The sequence below is a fragment of the Sminthopsis crassicaudata genome, chromosome 3 (assembly GCF_048593235.1).
Source record: "Sminthopsis crassicaudata isolate SCR6 chromosome 3, ASM4859323v1, whole genome shotgun sequence".
Classification (NCBI taxonomy): domain Eukaryota; kingdom Metazoa; phylum Chordata; class Mammalia; order Dasyuromorphia; family Dasyuridae; genus Sminthopsis; species Sminthopsis crassicaudata.
In genome coordinates, this window is record NC_133619.1 from 596,567,417 (window position 1) to 596,577,486 (window position 10,070).

The 10,070-nt window shown below is 47.1% G+C and overlaps 1 protein-coding gene across 1 annotated transcript in view; it reads right to left on the minus strand.

The window, feature by feature from the left end:
- Positions 1-347: 347 nt before the first annotated feature.
- EDN2 (endothelin 2) overlaps positions 348-10,070 on the minus strand; it is a 10,829-nt gene continuing 1,106 nt past the window's right edge. Inside the window, exons 2-5 of the mRNA XM_074305459.1 lie at positions 8,724-8,871; positions 5,866-5,991; positions 3,819-3,923; positions 348-1,833 (exon numbers count right to left, since the gene is read on the minus strand). Coding sequence (XP_074161560.1) covers positions 1,743-1,833; positions 3,819-3,923; positions 5,866-5,991; positions 8,724-8,871 — 470 coding nt within the window. The 3' untranslated portion in view covers positions 348-1,742. The remainder of the gene's footprint in view (positions 1,834-3,818; positions 3,924-5,865; positions 5,992-8,723; positions 8,872-10,070) is intronic.

A 10,070-nucleotide genomic window follows, 5' to 3' on the forward strand; every position in this document is an offset into this window, starting at 1 on the left:
AATGATAGGCCTCTTGGCAACTATCCATCCTCTCCTGACACAGCTGTTGTTACTGTGCTGCTACTGAAGCCTCTGAGCCGTGGACATTGGACCATACCTTCACCAATGGTTTTTACCTGAGATAGTGGGGAGGGGTTCCTAGTTCTTTTTCCTCATCCCTGATTTTAAGCTTCAGGGAAAGGTTCCTACAGCTTCTCCTGCTTCCTCCACCCTCAGCCCAAGCAGAACCTTGCCCACTGGTTGCCCCTGGTAAATGTTTGCTGAATATAACCCAGGTGAGCTCCTTCCTTCCCCATCCACCCTCTCTCCTCACGCTCTCTTCACCTCAAGAAAGGCCAAGAAAATAGTTTTCTATTTATTACAAACAGAGTTTTTATGTAAACAATCCAGTCATTTACAAAAAATAAATATTTGGAATGATTGTAGTGTTGTAACAAATAATTTATATACAGGCAGGGGGAGATAAGGCACTTTTTACTTCATGCCAGTCTTTGGTTTAGTTTAAGGAAAAGGTAACAGTGTCTTGGAGGTGAAACAAGAATAGAGTTGTGCAAAGATGCCAGATAGGGAGATGGACAGATAGATGATGGGTAGACTTGAGCCTGGACAAGCAAGGCCTACTGGCTCTGGGGGCTGGGGTGACTTTGGTACCCAGTATTTCCCCCTACCAGCTTCTTTTACATTTTTAAATGAACACAGAGATGGAGTAGATGGAATATGGGTGTCTCAGAGGGCAGCTCTGGACTTCCTGCTCAGTCTGTGCCGAGATCAGCTCCCCCAGTAAAGAATAAAGAGGGGCTACCATGAGCAGTTGTCACTATTGCCAGTGAGCATCAGGCAAGTCCTGGGCCAAGGCTGCAGCTTACCTCCCTGATTCTCTTTCTTTCTTTTATTTTATTTCTCTCATTCTTTCTTTCTCTCCCTCTCTTTTTCATTTTCTGTCTATCTGCCTCCCTCTCTCCCCAAGAGTTGTAGCTAGAATAATATCCATTATTCAGAATGGAAGTGGGATCTGCTTAGCCCAGGAAGGACGGGATGCTCCAAGTGATCAATCCCATACCCAGCCCTGTGTCTTCCACTGTACAGCCTGGCACAGACATAGTAGGACCTAAGCAGGATAGAACATCTAGGACTGAAAGATTCCTTAGAGGCTGTCTGGGCCATCCCAGCCCCTCCCTTTTGAGGTTTCAAAAGAAGAATCTGAAGTCTGAGGAGAGAATGTGTCTTGCCCCAATGTAAATAGAAGAGCCAGGATTTGAACCCAAGGTCCTCTGCTTCTTCCACTGTATCGCATTGTCCTCTGAAGAAATGAAAGAAGGAACGTGGGGCAGAAAAGCATCTTGGTTGATAAGCAAGGGCAAGGAAGAAAAATAACACTCCAGGATAGGCCTTCCTGCTGCAGTCTGAAACTGGAGTGGACTGACTTTGGGGTTCCAGGCCAAACTTTCCAAGTGTACCCCATGAGTTGGCACAATCCACCATGGACCCCTCTAAGAGTTGCCCAGGATGACATTATAGGTCCCCATCAGACTCTGCTGATCCCAGCAGCAACAGCAGTTTGGAGGTGGGGAGCCAGGGTGTTCAGTGTCCAGCACCGTGTCCACCCTCCATGTCTGGCTCCATTGTCCCACATGCCTTCATGCTGCTTTTCCAACTTCTTTCCTAAGTGCATCTAACTGGGCCAGGAGTCTGGAAGCCCTTGGGCACCTGGGTTTTTTTCAGGCTAATGCCACTTTCCTTTTTTATCGCTTCCTCCTGTGAGACAGCAGATTGGGTCTGGGACCTCCTAAAGACTTGCGTTGCCACAAATGCTCTTGGGACTTGGCGATGTCCCTGTGGATAGAAAGGAGCTGGTTTAGAAGTTTGTACGTTCAGACCCTGGAAATAGTACAAGCAAAACATCTTAAACTTAATTCTGGGAAGAAGCCCAGCCTATAGGGGCAGTGAAGTCAGAATCCTTTCTTCCCAAGAGTATGTTAGAAGTGACCCAAGGTCACATGGCTAAGTGTCACCACCGGAGTGCCAAGTTTCAGTTGGGGCCTGGACATTTCCTAAATGAGTGTACATGAGCCAGGGTTTGAGGTAGGTCTTCTTTCCATTAATATTATGAAGGTATGAGAAGGGGAGATAATACTGGAGCAACTCTTTGAGGTCATATTACAGAGGGCCTTGAATGTCAAATTTTGGGATTTGGATTGAAGAATAGAAGTTTCTTAAGAAACTATTTCTTTTTTTAAATGTTCTTTCTTTTTTATCCCTTGTGCCTAGATGTTTTTTTCTCTTTTTGGTGTAGAGATCCATAAGATGAAGAAACCCTCTCTATCAATAGAGAATGGTAATTACTCTGCCTTTTCAGAGTCCTAAAGAGGTGTCTGGGAGCAGTGAGAGGTCAAGTGAGCTGTCCAGAATCCCGGAGTCACTATTTATCAGAGATGGGATCAAACCTGTTCTTTTTAACTCCAAGGCCAGTTTTTTAATATAATACATGATAGAGTCTCTATACCCAGGTCATAGTAGGTAATTCAGTTCAATAAACATTTATTAAGCTCTTACTATGTTCTTGGCATTGTGCTAAGCAACGGGGATACAAATACAGGCAAAAGATAGTCCCTGACTTTGAGGAGCTTAATAAATGTTTGTTAACTTCCATTGAATTAACCTTTTCCTTTGGGACAGGGGAACCTTGGATCTGGGAGAGCCAAGGAAAATAGTGAGTCATTGAACAGATCACAGGATGTCAAAGGTCAATTAGTCTAATCTGAAGGTAAATCCCCTCTGCAACATTTACAATAAGAGGCCATTCAAATACATTTTGAATACCTCCAGAAAGAGGAGAGCTCGCCATCTCCTGACCTAATCATCTTAGAACAGCTCAAATTATTAGGACTGTTAAAAATTGTTGCATCAACCCAGTTTTTGCCTCTCTGCTATTTCAATTTAATTGAAAAAGCATTTGTTGTTCTTACTACAACAAATTAAGAATTATGAAAGTTCTTAGGATACAAAGACAAAACTGGCCATTACAATCCTTCAGGTAGTTTACATATTTTCTGGGGAATCCCTATACACAAAAATGTAAATATTCTATCTAGACATGTGCATATTTTGCAAATGGGTATATTTGTGTGCATATATGCATATGTATAAATATTATACAGATATACAGATATTCTCTCCCTGTGTGTATGTGTGTGTATGAGGGAGTAATTTTGTGGCATGAGGGAAATAGCTCAAAATAAAGGTTTACAGAAAAGCTATCTCTAAAATGGAGAAGTCCCCTCATTGCTCTTATTGCTTTCTTCTGGGGCCAAGCAAAACAAATCTTATTCACTTTCCATGGTAGCCAGGTGGCTCAGGGGGCCAAAGCAGAAGACCTGAATTCAAGCCCAGCCTCAGAAACTTAAATACTTGGCAAATCACTTAATTGTGCTGAACCTCAGTTTTATCATTCCTAAAATGGGGGATAATAACAGTCCATCCCAGGGTTATTATGAGGATAAAATAAGAGAATATTTGTAAAGAACTTTGTGAGCTTTTAAATATTATATAACTGCTCAGTATTGTTATTATTAAATCCATATGAGAGCTTTTCTAATGCTAGAATACAAGTTTCACGGCCTCCCTGAGTCTTCTCTACCTCAGACTCAGAACCTCTGGAAGCACATCTTCATCCAATCCCCTATGAGCTAATCTGGCTCTACCTTCTCTGGACATCCAGACACTCATCAGGGACCTTTCCAAAACTCAGCAGTCAGACTGTCATGGAGTTGAAGGCGTTCCAGCCAGAGCTGAGCCAAGCAGGGGCCATCCCAACTCACCTTAGTGCCCTGAGGAGCCGGCTGCCTGCAGCTGCCCTTGTATCCTGAAGAAGAGAGGTTGTGGAAGGCCCGCTGTGGAGGGTCATCTTTGGCTTAGCCAGGTACCTGAGGGAAAGAGAGTCTGTGTGACTGACTGGTGCTATGATCACCTGGCATCAGGCCTGGAACTTAGGGCAGCCCTGGCCCTAGGCAGCTCAGGCAGTTTGGGAGCTCCAGCCCTCGGCTACCCAGTACACGTGAACTCTTCCCTGCACCTGAGAACCCTCCCAGGTGTGTGTGTATTCACTGAGAAGTGGAGGGGGGGGCAGGAGGGAAAAGGAAGAAATACTGAATTACTAAGAATTTGTTTTTTATTTCTAAAAAAGGAAGGTCATTTCTTATCCTTCCCATAATCTGTCTACAAAGGCAGCTTCCAGCATGGGCTGCCTCCCCTAGGCCAACTGATCTGCTTGTTTATTCTCTCCAGGAGAGAAAGTGTAGTGGATTTGGACTTAGCAAAAGTGAGTTCAAATCTCATTTCTACTACTTAATATCTTTGGGATCTTTAGCAACTCCCTTAACCATTCTGGGTCTTAATTTCCTCATCTGTAAAATGGGTGGGTTGGACTAGATGACTTCTGAGATCTCCTTCTGTCCTAAATCTCCAGTCTCGTAACATTGGAATAGGTCAGAAATGGAGTCTTGACCAGGTGTCCAAAGCCGGCCCCAGGAAAGGTCTGCTCCTCCATCATCCCCTAACACGTGACCTGTTATGGTAGGCTCCTTTTAAATACTTGTTGATTTAAATTGGCTTGACTTTTTCTTGTTTGCAATGAGGAAACAGACACTGAGCTACACTGAGCTTGTGACAGAGCTAGGGGCCAGCCCGAAAGAAGGCTATCTGAATCCTGATCTAGGATTCTCCAAGAGCACGTGCTCAAGTCCTAGTTCCTTTCTCCTCCACTCTCCCCATCCTCTCCCTAGGCTCCTGAGGACTTCCTGAAGCCTATAGTTCTGAGATCCCATGGACCTCCATGACTACCCCTCTCATTCATTTGAGTCTTAGAGGGCTTTTCTAGCCTTCTCAACAATGGCAATTGTGCTAGACTTCGAATCAAGAAGATCAGTCCAAATCTTGCCTTAATGTGCAATGTAACCTTAAGCCAAGTCACTCTTTGCGTGTCAATTTACTTATCTATAAAATGGGGCTAGTGATAACACCCATCTCAAAGGGCTTCTGTGGAAATCAGATGAGAATATTTGTAAAGTGCTTTGTAAACCTTAATCACTATGTAAATGTTACAATAAGAATGAAGATGATGGCAACTGTTTATACAGCACTTGCTATGTGCCAGGCACTGTGCTACTTTACAATCACTATCTCATTAAATCCTTGCAACTATCCACATTCTACATTTGAGGAAACTGAGGCAGACAGAGGTTAACTAATTTTTCTGGGATTCATAGAATATGTGTCTGAGGCTGGATTTGAAACAATCTTGCCTTGAAACCAGCCCTCTTCCCATTGGATCACCTAGCTGCCATTATTATTGTTATTGTTACTGTTATAATTATCACTGGCAACCTCCTCCTCCTCAGCATGTTTGTGAGCCAGCCAGGGCAGGACCTGTCAGCTTCCTTTGGCAGAAAAGGAGACTTTGGGTGATTTGTCCCACAGCTAAGTGGAGGAGCTGGGATGAGAATCCGGGCCTTTTGATCCCTACTGTTGCAACTGAGGCACAGGATGCTCATCAGATGTGCTACAAATATTGACATTCTCTCCCAGCTCCATTCCCTCAGTTTCTGTAAATGCCCAGAAGTCAGTGCTGAGGAAGCTGAGTCCTAAACCCCCAGGGGAGGGGGGCTGACTTTTGTTATGGCTAACACTCTACCTGGGCTCCCTACTTCCAGAAAATTCTACTTCAGTATAGAAGGGGACCTCAGCTCTGAGTCCTAAGGGAGCCCCTTTCTGGGCCTCCAGAGGCCGGCCCTGCCCTTGACTTTGGGGCAGGGGCCAGTCTCCCGGAGGGCTCCCCATTGTTTTTCCCTCCCTGCAGCAGGTCCTCACCTTGGCTGGGGAAGGTGACAGAAGGTGGCACAGGTGTGGTCTCTGGAGCTGGCACACTCACACCTGCTCAGGGCTCGGCGGCGGCGGCGTCTTGGCGGATTTCCCAGGCCGTAAGGAGTGGTCTGTCTGTTAGCATGGGGAGAAGGGGAGAGGAAGAGGAGACAGAAGGAAGGGAGAGAAAAGGGGAGAATCCAGTAAGCCGGGGTTCTAAGTAAAGGCAAATCTGCCCAAGAGCCCTTCCATTCTGCCCACAGGGCAGCCAGGGAAATGGAGGAAGGGTGGTAAAGCGGGCATGGACCTCACAGGCTCAGCAGAGCACTCCTGGGATCCTGCTGGCACAGAGACGGCCTGAGGGTCCTGGGCAAAGGCCTGACCAGGGAGTAAGAGAAGAGGCTTCCAGTCTTACATTGGAAGCTCACTACCTGAAATACCCGAGGGTCATAGAGTCATAAAAGCAGCAGACACTATCTAGCCAAATCTCATTTTACAGATGGGGAAACTGAGACCAAAGAGGTTAAATAACTTGCCCAGCCACACAGGTAACAGGTAATTCATGGTGGTGGGATCTGAACTCACTTTGTGTCTCCTGGACTCAATTTGTTCCTCTAAAAAATGAGAGGATTATATTAGATGAACTTTGAGGTCTTTACATTTCAGTGGGACAGATCAGGGGCACTGGAACCATGAACTCTCAGCTGCTGTGACGGGCTATGTGACTATGGATGAGCCATTTGACTCTGGGGGCCTCAGTATTCTCATCTGTGCAATGGGGAGAAGCAAGCTAGATCCTGGGTTTAGAGCTGGAAAAGACCTTAGAGATTCATCTCATCCAGTCCCCTCAGTTTACAAATGAGTAAACCAAGCCCCAGAGAGATTAAGTCACTTGCCCACAGAATCAGGAAGGAAGTATCTGGGATGGATTTGAACCCATTTCTAAGAGTGCGGTCAACTCTGAGACCCATGCATCCTATGAACACCAGAGGGAGCCCAGGCTTGGCCCCAGTCACTGCCCCAGGCTATATTTGAAGGAATTCTCCAGCTCATGGGTGGCCACCTTCCCCAGCAATGCTCAGGTCAGGGGTCAGGGGTTATTCGCCTACATTAACTTGCCAGTCTGGGCTTTCTAGTCATTCAGGGCTCCCAGGGCAACCTTACCATCTGGTGGGAGAGGGGGGAGGTTCGGTAATGACTCAAAGAATCACTGATCAATCAAGCATTGATTAATTATGATTACCGTAATTTACTCGCCCCAGGCCAACCCTCTCCCTGTTGCACAGGAGGGAGAATCAGCAATTCAGCACCTCTCCCAAACCCACCTCCGGTGGTGGGCATGCTGGCTCACAGACAGAGCTCTGCCTTCTCATTACTGCCGGAAAGAAAGCAGCCAAGTTCCCTGCCGAGTTTCTCTCTCAACTCTCACCCTGGCAAACAGGGAACTCCTGGCAGCCCAGGTGAGCCCACACCCAGGGTGCTGGGCCTCTGTTTGGTCTGCGAGGGCAGAGACAACAACAGAGTCACGTGGGCCAGCAAGGTCGCCCAGGCTGGGCTGGCAGGGAGCTGGGTGTGGGTGGAGAACGGGGCAGTGAGTTGGGCCGGCTTTCTCACACTGAGGGCTGGGCCGGGCTCTGCCAGGAGGCGGTCACCAGATTTTGGCCTTGCCAGGGATGTGTGTGTGTGAGAATTCCATGGCCCGTGGGTCAAGGAAAGGCCAGCGAGACCACACTCTCACAGCTCGCAGACCCACAGAAATCGACTCGGAACTTTCTGGCCACAAAACTGGCATCCGATGCAGCCAGAATCACTTAGACACTAGGCAGAGACTGGCAAAAACTGTCTCCAAGAGTAAAAGGGTTTTGAATGAGATTAAGTATATCTAGAGGGAAGCTAAGAGCTTCTTAGTCAAATGACAGTGGCTGCCTTTTGCAAATAGGGAGAAAGCCACTTAGGTTTGCTCTCAGAGTTCAGCTTTATTTAGTCAGCATTGGATAGAGCACTGGCCTAGAGTTGGGAGGACCTAAATTCAAATCAGACACTTACTAACTCTGTGACCCTGGATAAGTCACTTAAATTCTCTACCTCAGTTTCCTCAATTGTAAAAATGTGGATAATAAAAGTAATAACATTGCAGGATTGTTGTAAGAATCAAATGAGATAGGTTTAGTGATATATATATATATATACACACACACACTAACTATTAATATAATTATTTCTGTGATTTTTTACAGATCAATAAATTTTGTCCCAGAAAAAGAAATTGACTTGCTCAAGGTCAAAACTTTAATCAAGTAGCAAGTAGATCCAACATCCTAGGTTCTTGGTATTATTGCCTCAGTGGGATAAAATAGAAAAAAGTCTGTCAGGAGACCATGAATCCATCTCTGATGTGTAGTATCAGAGGGTGAAAGATTTAGAGAAAAAGCTTAGAGTTATCTATCCAAGCTTTTCATGTTACATATAGGGAAACTGAGGTTCAGAGAAGTTAAGTGATTTGCCCAAGGTTCCACAGGGCATAAAGTCAGCATTGGAACTCAGACCTCTTGCATAGCCATGATTTGAGTCTGAGCCTGTTTTCCTAGCGAGTGGGGGATATTAATCCCTGCAGTATCCTCCTCACAGGAATATTGTGAGAAGGTGAGAGTTGTGTTACTACTCATATTTTCCAGGGCTTTGAATTTCAGGATCCTTTGTATCTCTTTTCTTCTCTAATAAGAGTCTTTGAGGCAGCCAAGCCTGACGAAGCCCTGATCTAAAGGCCAGCTCCCAAGGAGAGTTGCCGCTCTCTCTAGTCTCTCCATCTCAGGCCCCTCACACATCAAGTCCCAGAGTCCACCAACTTGCTGTGGCCGCCCACTTACCCTGGCGTGTTCACCCAGATGATGTCCAAGTGACAAAAGTAGACGCATTCCTTGTCCAGCCAGCTGTTGCAGGAACATCTCTTGATGCGCAAGTGGCTGCTTTGGGCTCCCTTGGCAGGTACAGATTCTGGAGGCAGATGGCCCTCTCCTACACAGGCGAACGGAGGATTGGAGAAGAAAAACAACATATATGTCTATGGCGACGTCAAATTTACAAAGTGCTTTCCTCAAAGCCGGCGCCTGGGCTGGGGAGGGGGAGTACTGTTTCTCCCATTTTACGAAGGAGGGAACTGAGATTGGGTAGGACCTATATTTTGCCTACCATTACTTTCAAACTACCGAGCTGCCTCCAAGGCTAGCACTGTTTCTGCTGAACCCAAGCTGTCTCTCTGGAGAAATGGGTCAGGTCTGGTGGCTCCTCCCTTTGCCAACCCTGGAATGTAAATGGGGCTGGAGCCTCCCTGCAGAGGATTAGGGCCATCCCGGCCTGCCTGGCAGGTCTGATTGTAGCAGCCAGCAACACGCTGGCTCTGTCAGGGCTCTGAAGGCCCTCCCTTGCATAATCTAGGAAGTTAGAAAGTTCACATTAAGTGGAAGGAGGAAGACACCCTTGTAGTACCTGAGACCAGGAAATGGGCAACAGGCAGCAGAGGACCTCAGGGAAGGAGGACATGCTGATGCCTTATTCCTGAGGGTCCGGGAGGGAGGGAGGGGGTGGCTGGCCACTCATTTCTGGGCACACATCTTTACATGCATTCATGCATGTACACAGAAGAACCCTGGGCCAGGAACAGGATCACCCCATTCTACACAACTGGGGGACTCCAGTGCTGCAATCCTGATGCAGGACTGTATCCTCCCCCTCACCAGCACTGGATCTGTGCACTGGTTACGAGGGTGCAAGGCACACCACCATGCATGCTCCCCCTCATCCACACTCAGTCTGTGCACTGGTCACGAGGGTGCAAGAGGCACCCAGAATACCTGGGACCCCCCACTCAAATGGTAGACTGTGAAGGTCCCACGGGAGTAGAAGGCTGGGTTGCAGCCTCATGAGATTAGCTCTCACTGGTGTAAATGCAAGGGGAGCAACTGTGGCTGGTGGAGGTGGGATAGAAACTGCAAACAAGAGCAGGAGGGAGACACCGAGATAATCGGAGCGCAGACGGCACGCAGACATATGCACAGACACAAAGGGAGAGCCCAGGAATCCGGGCAGACGCTCGGGCTTCCAGACGCAGGTAGACACAGAGAAAGAAGCAAATGGACAGATGCAGAGACACACAGAGACAGATGTGCAGTCACGCAGAGAGAGGAACCCAGAGCCAGACAGATGCAGAGAAACGG